This window comes from Rissa tridactyla, chromosome 4, assembly GCF_028500815.1.
Source record: "Rissa tridactyla isolate bRisTri1 chromosome 4, bRisTri1.patW.cur.20221130, whole genome shotgun sequence".
Lineage (NCBI taxonomy): Eukaryota > Metazoa > Chordata > Aves > Charadriiformes > Laridae > Rissa > Rissa tridactyla.
The window spans coordinates 84,506,594-84,528,460 of NC_071469.1; the positions used below are offsets into that span (position 1 = coordinate 84,506,594).

Genomic DNA, 21,867 nt, shown 5'->3' on the forward strand with positions numbered 1-21,867 from the left:
GGGGGGAGGGGGGAATTTCAGCGCTATTCTGAACATAGAAAAAGTTACGAAAATTCAGAGATCAAAACCCCTCGGCGATAAGGCATTCGCCTAGCATGGGGCAGCCATCAGCCAGGAGCTGATCTGTGGCATTAAAAACACACCTAAAGGAGAAAAAAATCCCTTCCTAAAGGTCGTTACACTAAATTCTTACTCGAAGTACACTTAATAAATGATATTAAATAATGCACTCAGGCCCATTTGTATATTTATTTTTATTTCAGAAAGAAGGCAATCATGAAAATAATTTTCATACAGGTAAAAATGTAATCCAGTTTAGAAAAACAGGACAATTTTCTGTCTGTGAAGCTCATACTGGTGAAACCGCAACACTGAAACTACATTTGTAAATGTAAGAAAACTTAGGAACAATACTTGCAAAAACCTACATCAATGCACAGGAAATTCAAAGGTGAACCGGTGAAAATACAAATTCTTTAAAAGAGAACAGTAGAAAAGTCATCAATGGAGAAACCGTTCTTTTACAAAAATGGTAATCTTATTTTGCAGGAGTGTTTGTTCCTCTTGGTCCATCAATGCTAATCTTCCGGAAAAGAATAACCGCGTCGACAACACAGAGAACAAGCAACACAAGACCAAACACCTATAAAGATAAGGATGATGTTAGCCTCCCCATAGAATCGCTCTCTTTTACTGTAGTGACCCATCTCCTGTTCCTCAAAGCAGCAGTAAACATCTTCCTAACTTGCGTCCGGCCTTCTAAATATATGCGTCATGTGAGACAGCTGATAAATTAAATAACATGCATATTTAAATCCCATCAGCCTTTCCGACAGCAGCCCACACCCTGGCTTTGTTTGATGTTTCTGTAAAGCCTTGGAGCTGATGTTTTCTCCTTGAAAGCTAAGCTAATGCTGTATTATGCCAGACAGTGCTTTCATCCTAAATGACAACCCTTCTGTCTCTTCACCGACTGCCTAATTAATGGTATTGGCCCAGAGAAAAGTCAACATTTGTAGAAACAAGACTATCTGGAAAAAAAACAGTGCTCCTCTCCTCTGAAGCTCTGAACAGGAAACATATTCCAAATTGAAGAAAATGTATGTAAGTATTTACAAAATATACAACTCCAGACAGGCAACTGGGAAAACGTGTTTGCAAACGGCCGCTGAGCTGACTTGCTCAGCTCTGGCCCTTCAGCCCGATCCCACATGCACACATTTTTTTTGATGTGAGCTTGTTTCGCAACAGAATTATCTGATGGGTGGGAGTAGCGCTCAGGCAAGCTCTTTGGGGAGAGCACCGTTCCAGGCGGGCTGTGCCCCAGGAGCACAGGCCTCGCGGCAATTCTGTGTTTCCCAGTGCTGAAGATGTCATACGTTCTGCCCAAACTTGTTTTCCAAGCTACCTGCTGAGCCTCCTGCGTCCACCCAGCTTTCACTTCTATTAACTTCACAGCTGAGAATATGAATTAGATTCTAGCACAGCCAGTCACTTCATCAGAAACTCTCCTTTTAGCTTGGGATGTCATTGCCAGCAAAGACATCATCTTTCTGCCTTGTCGTCTTTTAAGCTGATTTTGAAAAACTCATGTGGCAGTTTCTGGCTTTCTTTTGGTTGCTTGTCACATTTTATCTTATCTTGTACTCCAGCAGACTTAAATACTGTCAAAACGGAGTTTCCCCCTCCCCTTATTGTTTATTAGTGTTAATTACTTTTCATTTGAATTAAAAATAACAGTTGCTTAAGCTATTAAACTGGTTTCATCTTAAGTACACAAAAATCTTACAATCATAGTATGAAAAAACCCTTTCAACTACCATAATTTATGAGTGTGTGTCAGGAAAAAATAATATACACATCAGGAGGGAGGTACCAGTCCATTAAAGAGTTTCAACTCTCTTTAGCAGGATTGTATGTGTTTCTTCTTAGTGTAACCAAACTGGGTAGTCCTAGAAGAGCTACGGATTCTCCCACCTAGAATTTCAAGCTATGGAAGCAAATGCAGGTTACTCAAATTAGTTAAAGTCTAGGAGTTTTCAGTGTTAGTACAAAGATGCTGGGAGGGCTGGAGCCCCTCTGCTGTGAGGACAGGCTGAGAGAGCTGGGGGGGTTCAGCCTGGAGAAGAGAACACTCCGGGGAGACCTTAGAGCCCCTTCCAGTCCCTAAAGGGGCTCCAGGAAAGCTGGGGAGGGACTCTGGATCAGGGAGGGGAGCCATGGGACGAGGGGGAATGGCTTTAAACTGGAAGAGGGGAGATTTAGGTGAGATATTAGGGAGAAATTCTTCACTCGGAGTGGTGAGCCCCTGGCCCAGGTTGCCCAGAGAAGCTGTGGCTGCCCCATCCCTGGAGGTGTTCAAGGCCAGGTTGGCCGGGGCTTGGAGCAACCTGGGCTGGTGGGAGGTGTCCCTGCCCAGGGCACAAGGGTGGGACTGGATGATCTTCAAGGTCCCTTCTAACCCGAACCATTCTGTGATTTTGTGATTCTACTTCTCTGTAGTAATCCCCAAGTCTAGTAACATCTTTGAATTAGTAATCATTTGAGGATTTATTTTTTTTTATGGAGATAAATTGCATGTATATTCACTTTTGTTTGTGACTTCTGCGTACATTCTTCCATGTCACAGTTATTTTCATGGTCTTACCCACAATGTAAGTACGCCATGAGGGTCACATCACATCTACTGTAAGAACTGAAATTCATTAATAATCTTCCTACTTACTCCTCCAGCCAGTGTCCCGTTGTTGGTCTTGACTATTACCGCAAACAGGCACACGACGAGGAGGAACAACGCCGCGATCACCGAGTTGAAAACATCCTGAAACAGCCAGTGGGAGCAGCGTATTTACTCTGAAATACACCCCTGAGGAAAAACGCGAATAGCTCCCAATCTTGCATGAATCATTGAATGCTGCCGGTTTACGATGAAAATAGAAATAGACTAATATCCACATAAGATCGATAGTGACACCCAGTGGTGTGATGCTAGAAAGTTTTGATAAAACTTCCTCATTTTGCCTTTTTTGTGTTTAATGTCAATTTTATGCAACTTGGCTACTAAAGCAGCAAACGAATTTAAAAAAGGGAGGTAGGAGGAGAGCTCGTTAACATTTCAGTGAAGGTAGTGTTTAATTGGCGATGGGAAGGATCACCGAGAAGCAAAGTACAGTATTATGAAGTTAAGCAGATGATGCTCGTCGCAGGAGGGGCCGTTAGCGGCTGTAATTCAGAAAGCGATGCAAAAGCACGCATCTCTGTGAGGGGAAAAAAAAACATGCCAAATATTACGTTTATTCTTTAACTTCGTAGCAACGGTAACCGACCTGACAGACCCTCGCCCAGGCGGTGACAAAATGGGCGGAATCCCCGATATTTGAGGGCCCCGATACTCACCGCCAAGGGCCAAAAGAACCAGCTCAGCTTCTGGTCGAGCCTCAGCAGGTAGAGGAGGAAAAAGAGGACGGTGATGGCCGCCTCCATGACGGCCAGGGCGGTGTAGGCCCCGGGGGCGCGGGAGGCGGCGAAGCAGAGGAAGGCGACAGCCGCCACCAGCTGAAGGGACGGAGGGGACGGGGGTCAGCGGGGAGCCCCGCGGGGGGGTCCCCCCCCCGCGGGGCTCCCCGCTGATCCCCGTCCCCTCGGGGTTCCCCGCCCCGCTCCCCTCAGGCCTACCGCCCGGGCCAGCTTGAGGGCGCCCCGGGGGGAGCGGGGGAACCCGCTGTCCACCGCCACCATGGCGGCGGGCCGGGAACGGCGACGGAAGTGAGGGAGCGACGGAGGCGGAAGCGGGAGGTGCCGGTAGCGGTACCGGTGGTGGTGGTGGTGAGGGGGGCGGATCGGGGATGGGCGATGTGGCGGCTGGGCGCGGCCCGGGCGCGGCCCGCAGCGCTGAGAGGGGCCCGGGGACGGCGGGGAGGAGGAGGCGGCCTGGCCCTGCGATGCCGGCCCGGTACCGGCGGCTGTGGGTCGGCGGGGGGAGGAGGTGACAGCCCCCGGGCCTTGCTCGGTTCCCGTTTAAATCCTACCCCGGCGCGGGGGGGGCAGCGGGGGGGGGGGGGGGGGGGACGGAGCCCCGCCTCGGGCTGCCGCCCTCTCTTAATAGGGCCGTGCTGGGGCGGCGAAACTGCCTTTTTTTGGTGTTTGGTGGTGTTAAGGGGGTAGGCATCCTGTCAGAAGCTTTATATACGCATTTCTAGAGGTATTTTTGTGACGTAAGGCATCTAAATCGCTTGTCTTGGAGGTGTCCTAACATCTCCATCTTTGCCCAACGCTAGCGAGGCCTGCAGGGCCGGTGTGGGCCGTGACTGGCCTTTCCAAAACTTGTTATTTCCCCATCGGGCAGTGGCTGAGGAGCAGTAACGGGAACACACATCTGCTGGAGGAGCCCGGGCACTTGCCACAGGGCTCTTCCATGGCATCAAGGGCAATGGAGAACTCCAGCTAAAACCGCGTCTGTGTGTGCCACGGCGTGTCTGTTACGTGACACAGTGATTACCTGAAAGATTGGCAATTTGGCAAATATTCATATTAAGCAATAAAGAACCCAGAAGCTTCATGTAGGGCCTCACAGGAAGAGGCTCGGTGTAACTTGAGTTATGAGGACCTCCTTCTCCGTTGTAACTCCTCTTTGTTTCCATTCTAGATAAACATCTGATCAAAGAAGATGATAGAAAGACAGTTGTAAGTATTTGCATTTTGCTCAGAAGTCCGTGTAAAACGTGCAGCCTCTTACTTTATTACAATCTGAGTGTATGTGTATTGACAACCATTGGTGGTGGCTGTTTTACTGAGCTGTGTCCAGGTGGTGGGTCCATCACTGGGTCTTACTCTGTGCAAACCTACACTTTTTCTGTAAATGCTGTAAATTCCATTGTGTAACTTGCAATAAAGTCACGACGGATTTGTGCAAACGCATGGTATTGTGTAGGGACAGGTGTCAGTCTGGGGTCAGTGGGTGGCATTGCAGTTGCCCTATACAACCCTGCCTGGGAGTTGTTTTTTTTTTTATTTGGAATCTAACTACTTTAAGGTATAAATTATTTTAAGACAGCGGAAACAAAATTCTCATAGTTTATTTTAATTGTGCAGGTAAAGAGACAGTTTATGTATGTCAGGGACAGAAAAAGTGGTGGTCTGCGGGGAGTCACAACATCCAAACTTCATCCAAGTTAACGTCTTCCTATAAAATAATTAATTTACATTATAAGGAAATGGTATGCTTGAAAGAGTATATTTTTACATATGGTGTTTACTAGTATGTGATAGCATGTTTTTTAAAGGCGATACTGTTTTTCATCAGATATGTATCGAGGGGAACATTGCAAGTGGGAAAACAACATGCCTGGATTATTTTGCACAAACTACCAGCATTGAGGTACTGGATGTTCATTTCTTTGTCTCTATTTACATCATTAAGCAGTTGCTTGTCTTGATAAAACTGACAGTTAATTTAGAAGTGTTTTCCTTAGGCTAATGGGAGGGGAGCAGCGGGTTGTGAGCCAGTGCGCTTCCTGGGGCGCCTCCCCCAACTATCTACAGTCAAACTGTAGAAATAGAGAAGTTTAGATCATGTGTAATATAGTACTGGATGCCAAAATATCAGTAAAACCTGTGGATTAGAGTTTGTGCCTCTGTAAAGTAACAGCAATCCACATGGGTTGGGCATGTTTGGGCATGCCTGTTTGCTATTTCCTGTCGCTTAAATCTTAGATGTATCTTGTAAAGACAAAGAAGTGACGATGTAAAAATACTGATGTCATGTAACTGAGATTCCAGTAAATAGATGGCTCTTTTAAAATATGAAAAATCTGTTAGAATTGTTTCTGGGGATTTCTTAAGACTGTTACAGTATTTGATTTCATATTGCTTAGAACAACATTAGGGGAAGGGCAGGTTTACTGTATTTTAAACAAAATCAAGATCAAACCTCAGTGAGCAATTGTTTTTGTGTACATCAGATATTTATACTTTTCCCAGCAGACCTGGGAACACATTTGATAATAAGTCTTGGGAATCTTCATAGAAATGCTGGGTTGCCAGATGTTATTTGGTATTTAACAGGAGTGATCCTTATAGAATAAATAACTATTAACCTAAAGGATAGCAAACTTTAATTTGCTTGTAGCGCAACATTTTTTAAAAAGCTAGTTAACTTCCCATGCTTGTCAGATTCTCTTGGGCCTGGCCTACAGTATCCTTGGAGTTTTAGACCCTGTTTGAACCAGATGAGTCTCTTGTGATTTTACCTATTTGGGTAGGAGCTTTTCTGATTAATTTCATAAAAGTTTTGGATACATTTTGTTTGTTAGATCACAAAAATAAAATGAAAAATAGTGTGATAGCATTCTGATCATCCCTTCCTTTGCTGACAGGTGTTACTCTCTGAGAAATTTATTTGTGAGGGAATAAGCAGGTCATTGAAATGCAATCAATATTCGGCTAAGCCCTTACATCGTACTGATTTTGAGTCAAAAAAGTGAAATTATATCCAGGCTCATTAGGTAATCAATGCAGTGGTTTATTTTGGCAGTTTAAAAATGCTAAAAAGATGTTGTATAATGATATTTCCCTATTTTTTTAACAGTGTTCATTATTACTTCTTGTATTACAGGATTCAGTGATGTTTTTGGAGAGGGATGAGTTTTCCAGTACAAGTCCTGAATGCTCTGACTTAACTGAATGAGTACTGAATAGTGGTAGACTTGTAGGGTCAAATTACGTATTTAGAATGTAAAACATGTTTAACATGGAGTAATTCTTTTAACCAGGTTTTGACAGAACCAGTGTCTAAGTGGAGGAATGTTCGTGGTCATAATATCCTGGTAAGTGGCAGAAATTAATTCTTCAATTACAATTACCATTATTGTAGAAAAGACATGCATGAGGACTTCTTATCAGTCAGCAAAACTGTTACGAAAGGTGTGGTCGTAATCTCATACAGCAAAAAATAAAGCTCCATGATGCAAAAGATCTTTCGGTGTGATTAAAACGTTGATGGAAACGTTGCATATGAAATGGGGTTTTGGCAAGGACTGGGTATAAGCTAAAGAAACCCACAGAAAAGTAAGCCCTGAGTGTGACGGTTGTTTCTAAATCTACTTATGTCTATTTCAAAGAAGGGAAGAATATCTTTGCTATTAAATTACCTTAGAAAGCTAGAGGTGGATCTGATCAGTTAGTATTGTTTGACTGCTGGAGATCCGGAAAATTGGTGCTGTGATGTGTTGAGAGGTTCTCTTGTCTTTTGGGTAGTCGTCACTTCTCGGGACTGTTCCCCACAAGTATGTCCCTGTGTCACAGCTGTGCTGGGAGGCAGCAGCCAGGGCTGTGACTGCATCTGCACATACACTCTCGCTGGGATGGCTGAAGCGGTTTCTGATGTTGGTCTTCCCTGCTCGTACAATCACCTCCATTGCAAAAATCTCATTGCTGCCTGAGATGGGTATCTGTGCTCGAGCTCATGTGGAATTTGCTGTCAGCGCAGCAGTGTGGATCCACCCCAAACCACATGTGCCCAAACATGTGTTTGATGCAATTACTGCTAGCATAGGTCCTCTGGAAAAGCAAATTCTCCCTACTAGGAGTTGCTGATGCTTTACTTTCTCATTATTAGTAAAGGGATGGGGCATGCTTGTCTGTGTCACACGTCATTGCAGCAATCTGTGCACTTCAGAATACTTTCTCCTTCTGACCTTGGACAAGGAGAAAAGAAAGAGGTCAGATCTGTGGACTGAAGCCGTGCTGCTGACTTAAAGCTTGTCACCTCGGCAAATAGACACTGAATGATGTCTTATTTTGAGTCAGATCTTTTCTCAGCTTTGCAGGATAGACTGTTGCTTATAAGTGTGTGTGTGTGGAATTGCAGCAATTGGAAAGAGTGGAAGGTCTGAGAACTGCTTTGAGGATCCTTTTAGAAAAATAGTTGTCTGTGTTAAAAGACTCCTTTTCTGAGACCCGGACCATGCTTCCTGCAACCGTATTTGCATTTCCGGGTGGGCTGGGTATACTGAGAGTCCGTCAGTGCACAAAAATAGAGTTGTGGATAGGTTTTTTAATTAGTAAATATATTTGAACTGTCTCATATGAGCCATGCCTTGGTCCTGACTGTTCCAGGTGCAGAGTAACTAATTCCTGTTGACTTCGGTGAGCATTTCAAGGGCCTCGCTAAGAAGTGTCTCTAAGGACCGGGACTGTAATTCTTACATCTGCATTGGAGAGCAAACAATCACTTACTCTTATCAAACCTGGTGTCAAACGATCACTCAATTCTTATCAAACCTGGTATCAGCTGGTTTAGCGCACTTCTCTTAGCAATTCTGTTGTAGTGCAAGAGCTTAAGAAATACCCAACTTCTCTTTTTGCTGTTCGACCTAACCAAACTGTCTGTCTGTTTCACTTCCATCTCTAACCCCAGGGCTTAATGTACCAAGATGCATCAAGATGGGGGATAACATTACAGACTTACATACAGCTTACCATGTTGGAGCAGCATACCAGACCAATGGTAAATAAACATGCTTTTCTTCTAGTTTAAAAAAAGCGTGTCAGGGAATCTCTCTTCTCCAAAATGAAGCGCTGTTGGAACACCTGCAAACCTGGCTAAGGCAGCAGTACTTTGTCAGTTGTAATTATTTCTTTTAAAAGTTCTGCTTTCTTGTTACAGTTTTTCTGATGTTAGGCCTGTGCTGTTGACACAGTAACACACCTAAAGGTGGCAGCAGTTCAGGTAGTGATAGTTCCTGTTGCTCTGCAAATCCTAAGTGGATTGCTGCTTTTTTATCCCCCCAGTTCACTTCAGCTGCTCAGTTGAATGCTTCTGCAGTTACCTTTGAAACTTGCATATGAATAATGTATTAGTTACGTAGGTGTTTAATAATGCAGTGACCATAAGTAAGATTAAGAATACTTGTTTTTTGTGGTTCCCACCCTCCCAGTAAATTTTTTTATCACAAGATCTGGAAGAACTGAAAATGTTATGTATTTCATAATGTAAAGGACGTGATGTGCAATATGAGCTTGGAAAGGAACATGCTGAAAAATGTAAACAAGTCAGTAACCGTCAAGTTTTATTTTGCAGATTTCCCCCATCCGAATGATGGAGCGATCAATTCACAGTGCAAAATACATTTTTGTAGAAAATTTGTATCGAAGGTATGGTATATTGTTTTCTTCTTTACTTTCTTGTTTAATTAGTTTAAAGAAATATAATCGACTGATGATTTCTCTAGTAATTTGCATCTAAGCGGTCTGTGAAATCTGTCAGTTCTTTGTTGGAGCGGCAGTGTGTTTTTACAGGATGTGGTGCCCACTGGTAGAGTAAAACCTGTAGGACGTGGGCCAGACGAGAGCCTTTTTCAAAAGTGCTCTTGCATATTTAGAGCATCTTAGTATTTAAAAAACCATTTACTGAAGTTATCTGCTCTCCAGCTGAATACAAAAGTCTTGCTTAAATCAAAGTAAATGCATACTGAACAGGTCAAAACCCATGAGGATATAAAGAATAACACTGTAGGAGGGAGAGATCTAGATAGCATTATCCAACCTAGCATCCAGGATTGGTGTTTCTGGCAAGCAGGAACTTGGGTGACCTCATGTGCTGTTGCTCAAAATCGGCATTCGTAGCATCAAAATAGCCTGAAAACCTTAGCAGGCTAATGAGTAGAGAAAGAGCAAAGAGCTGTTTGTCTCTAAATGACACTTTCTGAATCAGGTCCCCACCCTCAGGTGTGCTTGGGCCAGAGGTAGAGCAATTGGGCTAACCCGAGTTATTTTATTCTGGGGGATATTTTGTTCTGGATTGTGGCCTGAGATGGAAAAAGCATTTACCTGCCTGGCTGATGTATAACTCATCCATCCCATGCTAACTAAAGTAAAGATTACTGCACGTAATCTGCACTGACTTTCTGTTGTTGTTTTGTATAGAATGCTGAGTATGTACCAGATTGTTGTTTTAATGGATTTTTCAGTGGTCTTAAGGGACAAAACCAGTTTTTCTGTCTGCAAGGAGAATGGCTGCATGCCACCAGATGGCATCCATGCTACGTTAGCTCCTACTCTGTTACAGGGACTGCCTTGAAAGTTGAGAAGCACACAGTAAGACGTGAGACAAACAGAAAGAGACATTATTTGTCCCAGTCCGTATGCAGTGGAAATGTACTGGAATCCCCTTCTTGTTTTTAATTACTGACTTCAGCACTTTTTAATGTTGGCCAGAAGGCTTTGCTTTGTTTTGTTACAGCAAGCTGGGAGCCAGCTGATGCTACCAGTAGCAAACCAAAATATGATATAAGGGTGTGTCAAGGGATTATAAATAAAACACGGAAAACTTGGGGCTACATGAAAATAGCCATTTTGAGTCACATTAAAAAAATAAGGACATCTGTCCTCCCTCATATCCTGTCTCCAGCGGTGTCCAGAAGTACTTGAAAAGAGTGTAAGAACAGGGTAAGCATTTATGGTAATTTCTGAGTATATCCAGTAACTTACAGTTTAGGGAATTCCTTATTCAGCAGAGGTTGCTCTGTATTTAGTAACCCACAGGGAATTTCTTTTCCGTGGACCTGTCCAGTTTCTCCCTAAGCTCATGTAAGCCTTTATTTTCCAGGACGCCCTGTGGCATGCAGTTCTATAGCTTTACTCCATGTGGTTTGATCACTGCCTGTCTTTACATGGCACAGGTCTTTAAAGACTTTACATGTCACAGGTCTTTAAAGATCTAGACTTGTTTCAAAAACTAATACTTCTGTGTACAGGAAAGAAAACTGCATATAAGAAAAGGCAGGATGATAATAGGAGTATGGAAATAGTAGTAACCACAACTATAGTAGAAACAGAGTCCATTTTGTAGTTCTGAAAGCACATGAAGTCTTGCACTAGGAGAAAGTATTGTCACATAGAGGCAGTACCCCTGGGACTTAAAACAACTGCTGGAGAGCCCATGTTAGGGGGTAGGGAAAATCATTGTAGCAGCTGCAGGTTTGTTCATCTGCCTCAATATTTAGCACAACTTCTGCGCAAATGATGAAGGACAGAATAATGAAAGCTTTGTACAAAAATGTGAAGTCAGTGACCAACAACGCATCCTGTTAAACTAATCTAGTAATTGTGTTTTGTAACATTCCATCCCCCCAAGCAAAGGCATTCCCATCAGTCTGAACTGAAGTTACGTATTTATCAATGAGGTTTGGGGAGACTTTCCTGAGTGATTATTCATAAGTGCAGAAGCTGGCGTTGTAACGTGGTAGGAAATCCCATGAAAGGGAGATGCTGAAAGGCTGGAAGGAGGTCACTCGTGTTGGATCAGCCTTTGGGTTGATGCTTTGGTACAAAGGGTGAGAGTATGCTAATAAATTCTATCATTCAGTTGAACTGACAACAGAAATTTCAACTATAAGATGAACGATTGCAAGTTGAAAAGCAGAAATATATATATTAAAAATATATATAAAAAATTAAAAATTGATCACAAAGTGCTGCTAGTATTGTGTAGCCCAGAGAAGACTAAACATGACTCTTGGAAGTATCTGGCAAAGGGCTTCCAGGAGAGAGACGGAAATATCGGTGCTTTTTACACAGCTTTTATGAGAGCTTTTTAACATTGCTTTTTACACTTCTAACTGCCCGTTCACGATCTATGAACTAAAACTGAAACAGGTGTGAAGCTGAGATACTGTAATGATCAAAAGAATGGAAAGCTTGTTTAAAGAGACAAAACCAGCTTGGCATCATTCTACAGAAAAGATGGGAGAATACACTTGTCACCTATGGGCACCCCGGGTGCAAACACAAAAATTGGGAAAAGCGTTGTTGAAATTGGAAGACTATAATAACAAAAGAATAATTAGACACAAAAAGGCTGTGGATACATTAAGGGCTAAAAATTAGAAGATGGTGTCTTAGCCATCAGAGGAACAAAGGGAAAATACAAACTTTGTACTTGATAAAAGGGAGGAATGCATTTAGAAGGATAGTAGTGCCCCGTGGCAGGGAAAAGGCCTTTCCATGCTGTGTTTTTTGTTCAACTGCTGCATGAGATTTTTAAAAATCATTCTGTAACTAAAGGGACTTTGCAAAGGAAAATGCCTTTGTATCCTCCAGAGGCTTTTTCTTTCCTTGTTGCTTTTTCCTAGAAGGAATCTCCCGTCTCTGTAGGCGAGCGATTGTAATTCTTGTGTAGATTAGTCGACATGCAAAAATCATGCAGAGAACACAGGAGAGGTTGCCCATTGTAGAAATGGAATTATGCCTGTCTGATGGAAGGTCTGGGAAACAAAACTGAAAAACTGACCTGACATATCTTTAAATTTTCCTGAAAATATTATCCAAAAGACCCTCAGGCTCAAGCTGTTCCAGAACGTATCTTTAGCAAAGGGATTGTTAAATAGCTGTATGGAAGGCATTTTCCCATTAAAAGCATGTAAAAATGAAATAGAACTTTTTTATTCAAAATAAGACTCAGACGGAATGGGGCAAGCTTGCTGCAAAAAGCAGAGGTTATTTTCTGCTTTCTTTTCTGTAAGAGAAGGGATTGCTTAAGGTCCCAGTCTTAAAGGTGGAGAAGAATCCATTGTTACCTCTACTCCACACAAACTCTTCTCCTTTAGGAGAATAATTAGTTTAAGCAAGGGACTAAGAGCTGTGGAATATCAGGAATACTGGTTCTTCTTTGGTCTGGTGTCGCTCGCTGTTTGTGTTTTGGCTTTGCAGGCTTTTTCCCAGAGAGAGAAATAGAGTAAGGTTTACAACGATGATGGAAGGCTTAAATTGTAGGCAATCGCTGTGAGGTTCTGCAGCATGCATAGCTGTGCGTGAGTGTCCGAGTTCTTACTGCCATTTGCACATCTGAGTTTAGCTCTGAAAGACACGCTCGCCTTAGGTCTAAAAGTGTAGAAGAATTTTAAATGTGTGCACGTGAGTTTGCGTGGTATGCTACAGGGTAAGGACCAGCAATTCCCATTTGAATTCATAGTTAGTTGTGATAGAAAGCTCGTTCATTCGTGTTTCACTTTACTTGGGAAGAGTCAAATGTCAGCAAACACACTTTAGTGCCTTTTACGGCACATCTACTGGTTGATATGTTAGAACAATTAGTAGTTCGCAAGATACTCAGCTGGATGGCAGATAAAGAAGGGAGGTGGTACAAATGCTGGTTTCACTTTCTTGCATACTTAAGTGGAAATATCTTTCTGGGTTATCTTTTTTGGGTTTTGCCGGCGATCAAAGCATGCTGCCAGGAGAACGGTTGAGAAATCTGTGGAATCTTTTTCTTCAGCAGTATTTAAAATGTTGCAACTGGTCTTAATGATTCAGTTGGAGAGGACAGGAATCCCTCAACCCCATCTCTTTTTTTATATTTCTGTTGCAGAGGCATTTAGGAATGCGTGGAGTATGTGTTACTAGCACCAGTTTTGAAGACAGAATAATGTAAAACTAGTAATATTTGACTGTTTAGGAATATAGTAATAAGTGAAAAGTCCAATAGTCGTAAAAACATAGTATGTGATTCTTAATATAGCGTCTATAGACTCCCTTTTACTTGAGTTGTTTGGTATTTTGTTCTTACTGAGCGAACTTTGGGACAGTTGTCTCCGATTCTGTCTGTGCTGTCTGAATACAGAGTTCAAATTAAGCACCTTGAATATTTCAGTACTCTTTCCACAAATATTTCTTACAGTGGTAGTAGATTTTATTTACGTGGCGTTATTGTTTTTTCACCGCTCTGTACTATGGCTTCTGTAATGAATTGTCAGTGCTGCTTAGTAAATCAAGCCTTTCTGGTGACGTGCACGGCAGTAATTCAGATATATTTGAAATGATCCTTGAGCAATAAATACCACTGATGCTAATTTGTTGTTATTGTATAAATGTCAATGTGGTAATGTTTTTCTTCTTAGTCACCGAGTAATTATTTCTTAACTGTATTGGCAAAAATAATTAATGTTTGTAACTTAATAGAAACTTTGTTAGTAAGTACTTTTTTTAAAAAAAAAGAGTTGGTCTTTCTGTTGTATAAACAATGCTTTCTGCGGCCTTGAACTTGGGTGGGCATAATATTGGTCTTGTTTTCATTTCACATATGCTGAAGAAAATTGGGAGTAATTCTAGTCAAGTGAAAAAAAGATGAGTTTAGAATTGATCTGTGCATGCTGTTCAGTGGGTGATGACTTTTATGTCTATTCAGTGGAAAAATGCCAGAGGTGGATTATGTCGTCCTAACCGAATGGTTTGACTGGATCCAGAACAACACGGATGTTTCGGTTGATTTGATAGGTAAAATTTTGATGGGATCTGGAGGGACATGTTTGTGGGTGGGTTTCCTTACGGGGAGAAAAAAATAATTCTTGTTCCTTGGGTCATAAATAATCACACTATTTAATACGGTAGTGGTTGCAATGTGCAACATCAGACAGCATGAATTCGTGGATAGTTCATGGATTGATTAGCTGTAACGCTAAAGGGAAGGTTCAGTGGTGGTACCTGAGTCAGGATTCTTTCCTTCTGCAGTTCATGAAGTTTCGTCTTTGCTTGTAAAGCTGATCCTTCAGCATAACTATTACAATTTTTGTCACGGCAGTTTATCTGCAGACATCTCCTGAAGTCTGTTATGAGAGGTTAAAAAGAAGATGCAGAGAAGAGGAAAAGATCATTCCTCTGGTAAGGAAGTTCCTTCAATATACGTGGTTACAATGAGCTTTAAAAACATAATGATTCCAATCCAAATACTAAAATCATATCCTGAGTGTATTGCAAAAATGTGCAGCTGTTACCCTTGCAAACTAAAACTTCAGTATTTAATTTTGATTTATTTTATGAAAATGATCTATCAACGCACACTGACTTTCCCAAGTGTTATGTTTTAGTAATCGGTGTACTATAGCTGACTGTTTAGGTGGAGTGTTAATCAACTGTTAATCTTCTCCAAGATGTAAAAAGGCAATTGCTTTTGTATCATTAAACGGCATAAAGGCACCCAGCTGAAGCAGAAATACCTGTGCGTGCAGGTGCTGAAGATTTATGTGGGCACTTTCTGTTGTCTGCTATTAGCAGGATGTTTATGCATGAAAAGTGTTTCTGCTTGTGTCTGAAAACAAGCGACTTCTTGAAAATTGTTAGCATGGGAATCTGCTTAAAAATAAACCGTAGTAGTTTACAGAATGGCCCTTCATTAAACAAATTTTCTCCTAAAGAAAACCTAACCAGAAATAAATGTAGTTACAGAAGGTACACTGTACACTACAAAGGTATCTCTAGTGTCGGGTAGTTTAGTAGAAGCAATTGTCAGTTGAAGATACATTATTTAGCAAAGAGCTAAATTTTGGGCCACATGAATTTTTTCCTTGGAGAATAAATCCTCACTATAATGGATTTGGAGAGACATTGTGTTACTTCGCAGCTCTATGGAGGGGTGTGGGGGGAACAATTATGAATGAAAAAACTTAAATGGTCTCCCTGAAAAAAACCTCATAGTTGATGACAGGCAATTGGAACAGGAACAATAGGAAATTGGGTCCGAGTTAGGAGAAAGTGAACTGGGAATTTTAGGAAAATTTGTTGACACAGAAAGTGCTTTCCATACATATTCTTTGTGGTCTTGCCCTTTTTGTCCTTACTTCTCTTTGTTGTATTTTTCTCTGTAAAATCTTGAGCCACAGTATACCTATGGGAGAAAAACCTGGTTCTTGATTTTAAAAGGAGCCGAGAGCCCTGTGCTCCTGTAAGCTGTGTTCTTTGAGGTTCTTCATGGAGTAAAACCTTATACTGGGAGTTAATTTTTCTCAGAAACCTTCCGATGCTTTTTGTTTTTGTTAGTGGAAATATCTGATGCTGTACTGAACTACTTACCAAACGTATAAAAATTGCAATGTGGGTTTCATCCCTGGGCATATGTTTTATTTGAACGCCTCTTTTTTAGGAGTATTTAGAAGCTATTCATCAGCTCTACGAAGAGTGGCTCATTAAACATACACTGTTTAAAGTTTCCTGCCCAGTGCTTGTGAGTATTATTTTAGTTATAACCAATAAAGCATATGGAGCATTGTACTCTTCAAATATTAAGAGTGTTATTTAGTGGTAAAAGTAAATAAATCTGCTTTTCTAATAACCTTTGGAGAAGGAACACCTCAGAAAAATGTTTACAGCTATCCAGAGTGTATAGCATAAAAGTCTGCTCTTCCATCAGTTCGGTGGAATTTGAGGGTCTGTTGACTGTGATTGCAGGATCAGACGTGGAGCTTTTCAAGGAATGCCAAATTCTGAACAGAACGCTAATCAGACAGATCTCTAGGAATATATCAGTTTGGCTTCGGTGGTAGTCCTGCTCTATTTTGCTCAAAAGCAACCATGTTTTAGATGCCAGTTATTTCTAATGTTCATGTTCTTCTTTTCAAGGTTATTGGAGCTGATCATGACGTACAGAAAATGATAGAAAAGTACGAAGAAAACCGGGACCAAATTCTAAACCCATATAACATGCAACACCATTTATAGAAGTCTGCGGTTGTTGTATTTTAAAAAAATGTTTATGAAGTCTTATTTGTTGAGTATTTTTAGTATTTCTAAATACAAGGTTTTTTGCTTTTGAATTATACTTTGTAGATTGTTGTGGACTTACTGCTACGAAACGTTTAGATACAAGTCATCAACAGAATATAAGCCAATTCCCTTTCATGTTTTTAGGTTCTCCATCAGGTTTACTGCGTCAATTCTATTCAACTAAAATACGTCTGTTTCTACCCATTTCCCACTTCACTGCTGCCTTCTATGAGTAACCGAAGTTTCTTCTTTTTTTTTCCCTCCAAAGACAACCCCATTTTTGTAATTTGAAAGAAATAGTTCCATACAAGAGGTGGGATGTCCTTTTGTATTATTAGAGGAAGCAAATCAAGTGCATCAAGTAGCTTCATTAAGTAGGTCTTACCAGGTTGAAACAGGGGGTCTGACTCTAATCCTACCTCCACTAGTGCAGTTTCTTTGAATTCATGAGTTTCTGCTGCTTTACGTGAAATCACCATATAGTTGTAGTTGTGAAGATAACTATGTACTAGTATAGCCCCACTGAATTCAGTGGTAAAAAAAGACTAACAGTTTTTCTAAGTGATTGCAGAATGGCTCTGAGGCTTTTTTTTAAGCTAGGTTTTTAAAAGGGCTTATTTCTCTCCAGTGTTCGTGAAATCACTGGCTCTGCTGTGACTGAGTTGAGGACTAGTGAAAATACACGGTACACAGAACTGTAGTTGTTATCCCTTTCAAATGGCTATAAAAAACCCTAGAATTAATCGACGACTTAACTGGTTTTGATTCTTTGATTGGACTTTTTTTTTATAAAGAAAATTTCTGCTTTACCCTCTGAGTGTTTTCTTCAGGATAATCCTTTTAATGCAGCAGTTCTGACTGTTTCCTCATTACTTTTTCTGTTTAATTTGAGGGGAATGATTCCTGAAGTACAGTGTGTCTTTTTTTTCTTCTGTGATAGTTTTGGTTGGCTTAACTGGAGCAAGCAAGGTTAACAGCGCTTTAAAACACACTTGCGTTAATATAGTTGAGCATCTGTCATAGCTTTGTAGTGAACGCTCCTAAAAAAGGCTGATGTCCAAGACTCCAGTTAGTATTTTGATCACTTATTACAGACTTTTGTCTGTAACTTGTTGGAGGATGTACATTTTCATTTACTTGCCTTTTTCGTGTTCCACCTGACTTTGAACAATATCTGATGGTGTTACTTTTGGAGATCGCTTCACTGCTTTTATTTTGTAATTTTGTGGTATGCCTAAAAATGAAATGACCGTGCTGTTTTCCAAGTCAGGAAATGCAGTTCATTTCTTGTTAGTTCCATCTGGTGGGATATATTTTTTTTCCAAATCAGTACAACTTAATAATGATCATATAAATGCACTGCGAGCGCATTTCCTAGTGAAGTACTAAATTAGGGTACTAAAGCTTGTGAACCCAGAATTGCCATTCTATTGTTCTGTTGTAAAGCTTTAGAATTCTAGCTTAAAAATAGGATTTTGCATTTTAAGTAATTACCTTACTTATGGAAGCTTATTTGTAGGGGGATAGTAATAATTTGAAACCTTCTGTTAAACTTTCTAAATTTTTTCTTCTGTAAGAGACCAAAAGAACTATTTCTTTGTAAATAGTTCTATAAATTTGAAGTTCAGTCATCTGCAGTTTGTTGTTAATTATAATTTCATTACGGGTTGTAGAAGCCAAGGATGTATATTTTGCACACAGTCCAGAAAATGTCACTTAATGTTTTGTACAGAGGATCTTACAGTGCAGAGAATCTCACTGTTATCTTTCAGTTTTTGAAAGAAATTTATGCTTTTTGGTCAGATTCCCCCCCTCTCTCCCCCCCCCCCCCCTTTATTATATCAAAACAGTAGTTTGGATGGAGGTTACTGATATTCGTAATTATAATGGAATATAAAGGAATGTTTATATAACTTATTTATTAAAAATTACAGACGCGATGGTTACAGAGAGCATGTTTATTTTATGTTTTGCTATCTGTTAATTTTCCTGTTTAGCTTTTCATACACAGGAAGGTTGGGTTTTTAACGAAAACTGAACAAAACCAAACAGGTTGCTTGTTATGTGTCATAAATGTAAAATGTTTGCAGTCTGCTGTAGATGTGTAGATAAAAATACTGCAGTAATCATAAATAGCTGTTTTTAAGCCTGGAATTTGCTTTTGTTTCTTGAGATCTTTCAGTTGCTGAGGGGAGGGGAAAAAAGGCAATCAGCATTAGTCTGATACATGTTTTGTTTCTTTTTTGACTGTCTAAGAAGCATTGATTGGGGAGCAAGTTGCAAAATACCATAGGAATCTGCAGGCAGATTGAACATCAGCACCAGGGGAACGGATTTATAAACAAGCTGCCACTTCTCTTGGCTTTTAAGATTTGGTCCATAAGTTGGATGTAGCCTATACTTGTAGACTGAACCATACAAAACTGGTTTTGCATACATTTTGCCTGTTCTGGAGTATATTGTGGGAATAGACGAGTAAAAATTGTGGGGTTTAATGACTTCTGTCACAATGAGTTCCACATCTAAACTGCAGTATGTGTGAAAAGTGATTATCTCCTGCCTTTTCTTTGTTACATACTTCGCCTGAACAGATGATGTCTTCTTTGCTGTTTACTTTGTCCTGGTCAAGGTGTCTTAGCAAACCAGTAACATCTGGGAGCAGCACATAAATCAATTTCAAGTAAGATAGAAAGACTGGCAGAAGTTAAATAATTTAACAGCTGCATTCCCTTAGCCTGGCCTTTCCTGTACTTTCTTTGAGCATGGGAAATCTTCCTTGTTTGATTAAACGTTTCAGAAGTGACTGTCCAAAACTGTAGGGCTTAAGAAACCTTGAAAATTGTTTTCACGAGTGTAATTAGCACATAAAACTGCTGCCAACACCAGGAAATTATCCAGTATCTCTCTTCAGTGCAGTTGCTGTAGGAAGCGCTGGCTGTTCTGCCATCAGTTGCTATTAAAAGATTCAGACCCGGAGCTCTCTTGTTCCACTCCTGGATAATGGCTCTCCTGGCAAGTTACTGTGCTGTTTGATGACTTGGAGGATCCAGTCCTTCCTGTAGTCTGTGGGGGTTTAAGTAAACATTGTGCATTTCTAAAGCAGGATAAAGTCAGGAGAGAATTGATGGTGGTGGGTTTTTTTTCCCACCAGTGTTTGATGGGGCTGACAGAAAGGCGCGAGCTTTTTTTGAAAACAAAAAGTTTAGTTTCAGAACGAAAACTAGCAGTTGGTAGATTAATTCCTACATAAGAGAAATGTAGTCTTCTGTGTAGTCCAGATCAATTTTTTAATGGATCATTTATAATTTTTTTAAGAGGCTGGCATGTGATAATTATTTGTGCTCTATCAGGACAGGGCAGCATTTTGCTGAGTGCTGTGTAAGCATACAGCTGCGGGAGCGATGTCTGTCTGAACACATACGGAGGTTGGATAAGGGGTGACGGAGCAGCAGGGCTGTGTCTGTTATCCGTGTCTCGCACACATATGACTTGATTTAATGCCAGGCTGCTTTGAGTTGGATCCTCTGCTGCATCTGAGCCCTCTGCCTGGTACCAGAGACAGACTCCTCCCTGGGATACACCACAAAGTACGGAGCTGTTAGGACTTCCACTGTGAGTGCGCTGCTCTGCAGGTGTCACTGGATTCCATCCCAGTCCCAAATTTCAGCTTTTTCCAATTGGATGCTGTGAAAAGGAGCCGTGTGGGATTCAGTCGGCTATCTCAGAGAGCTGGGCTGATTAGTTTGCAATGGGTGGGACCTTTAGCTGTGGTGGTGGGTTAGTGGTGGTCGCTTTCCCAGTGTTGGGTACAAGTAAGGTAAAAAATGATAAAGCAGTGTTTCAGAAATTGTCTTTTTGCGTTGAGACAGCTCTGAATGATGTTTGTCTTCATCAGCGCTTCACAAGCCCTTGCCAGTCGCTCTCAGGTGTGCTTTGTGTCTGTCTCAGGGAATTGTTGTTTTTAAGACCCTCATTTAGAATTCTGAAGCAAATCGTAATATTTTTTATTAATTTAGTGTTTGCATGCTTTCCAGTTGTGTGGTGATTGGGTTTTTTTGGTGTTTTAACACTGACATTTGGTTTTCATTCTTGGCTTTAAAAACAACAGCTTGTTCTAAACCGAAGCTGTGCTTCTTGAACCCCTTGACTGCAGACAGGGCACGGGGGTGTGTGTGACACAGATATTAAGGGGGGGGAACCGACTCTTGCCAGAGCCCCAGCAGGGAGAGGTGGTGCGGGGGAGTATCACTCTGCTGCCGGGGCTCTATCTGCACTGATCAAAAGAGAATTTCCCCAATCCAAGGCTTGGGAAAGCTGAGCCGTTCCCAGGGGTTGTGTGTAGCATATAAATTTGGGCACAGAACCAGCCTCGTGTCTCTGTGATAGAACGGCAGACAATCAGTCCGTAAATCCCCATTCCCTTCACCGGCAATTGGGACCAGCTGTGGCACAATTAAAGCTGACAGCTCACCAGAGGGTAAGCACGCATTTACAAACACCACTCACCTTCCTTTAGAAAGGGGCCCGGCAGCCCTCTTGCTGGCTAGCCAGTGGTTGCTCTTATTTCAGTTAATTAGCCAAGGAGAGGTGTGGTGGTTACTGCCAATGGGACAGGAGAGCATTGGCAGATGGGGGCAGAAATCTGACGGTCCCTTTTCTCAGGTCTGACTGTATTTACAACTAGGATTTTAAAACCCAGTTCTACCTTACTCACACGGAAGCAGCTGCACAAAGGACTGCTGCCAAAGGCCTATTAAATATGACTTATCTTTTATTTCAGCTGGTTTTCAAATCTTGCCTCTTCACAAGCATCTTTAACTGTAAAGCAGTTGTTTCTTGAGACCCCAGAAATTTGCAAATATGAAAGTAGGTTCTAGTACAAGGCCTCAAAAGCTTACCATTTGTGCAGGAAGAGAAGTTAAAGGTGTTCTTGCAGCAATAAGAAACTCAGATGAAAATATCCAGAAGACTTGCAGAAGACTTGCACAAGAAGCGCACACTAGCTCTCCCTGCAAAGTCAGAACACTTGCCAGTCCTAGCCAGTCTGCCATAAGGAGGAGATTCTTCCTCAATTCAGGTACTCAAACATTAACAAAAAGTAGATTCTCAGAACATTTTACATTAATAATTTTTGTGCACTTTTACTGTTTGTTTGGTGGGCGTTGTTCATCATTACTATCTCCAACAGCGTTCCTGTGACTTGGTGGAGCTGGGGACTGTTGTGCACTGTTGGTAGGTCTGGGCTGTGCTTCCTCTCTTCTGAAAGAAACGCTGTATATTTTGTTTTCCCCATGTGAGGTTGTTCATAAGCTCCTGGACAGGGATGATGCTGGT

The 21,867-nt window shown here is 41.3% G+C and overlaps 2 protein-coding genes across 4 annotated transcripts; one reads left to right on the forward strand and one right to left on the reverse strand.

Moving 5' to 3' along the window:
- Positions 1-236: 236 nt before the first annotated feature.
- CKLF (chemokine like factor) lies at positions 237-3,840 on the reverse strand. Its single transcript, XM_054199399.1, has 4 exons — positions 3,676-3,840; positions 3,397-3,555; positions 2,726-2,821; positions 237-643 (listed from the first exon to the last, which is right to left on the reverse strand). Exons 1-4 carry the CDS (start codon positions 3,736-3,738, stop codon positions 539-541), a joined length of 423 nt encoding a protein of 140 aa, XP_054055374.1. The 5' UTR covers positions 3,739-3,840; the 3' UTR covers positions 237-538.
- Positions 3,841-18,687, forward strand: TK2 (thymidine kinase 2). Of its 3 annotated transcripts, none has more exons than XM_054199396.1 (10): positions 3,841-3,952; positions 4,646-4,683; positions 5,303-5,377; positions 6,771-6,824; positions 8,417-8,506; positions 9,080-9,153; positions 14,183-14,271; positions 14,576-14,655; positions 15,914-15,994; positions 16,390-18,687. In XM_054199396.1, exons 1-10 carry the CDS (start codon positions 3,853-3,855, stop codon positions 16,486-16,488), a joined length of 780 nt encoding a protein of 259 aa, XP_054055371.1. In that variant the 5' UTR covers positions 3,841-3,852; the 3' UTR covers positions 16,489-18,687. The 3 variants fall into 3 exon arrangements, 2 of the variants coding, with proteins under 2 accessions (XP_054055371.1, XP_054055369.1); XM_054199394.1 differs by having other exon boundaries at positions 3,853-3,985; XR_008466073.1 differs by lacking the exon at positions 16,390-18,687 and having other exon boundaries at positions 3,853-3,985; positions 14,506-14,655.
- Positions 18,688-21,867: the final 3,180 nt, after the last annotated feature.

Bases quoted from the DNA above. Each gene is read 5' to 3' on its own strand.
- CKLF (XM_054199399.1), bottom strand. From the start codon at position 3,738: ATGGTGGCGGTGGACAGCGGGTTCCCCCGCTCCCCCCGGGGCGCCCTC. The intron at 3,556-3,675 runs GTAGGCCTGAGG...CCGTCCCTTCAG, and splicing joins CCCTCAAGCTGGCCCGGGCG to CTGGTGGCGGCTGTCGCCTT. The intron at 644-2,725 runs GTAAGTAGGAAG...TTATCTTTATAG, and splicing joins ACGGGACACTGGCTGGAGGA to GTGTTTGGTCTTGTGTTGCT.
- TK2 (XM_054199394.1), top strand. From the start codon at position 3,853: ATGTGGCGGCTGGGCGCGGCCCGGGCGCGGCCCGCAGCGCTGAGAGGG. The intron at 6,825-8,416 runs GTAAGTGGCAGA...CTCTAACCCCAG, and splicing joins TTCGTGGTCATAATATCCTG to GGCTTAATGTACCAAGATGC. The intron at 9,154-14,182 runs GTATGGTATATT...ATGTCTATTCAG, and splicing joins GTAGAAAATTTGTATCGAAG to TGGAAAAATGCCAGAGGTGG.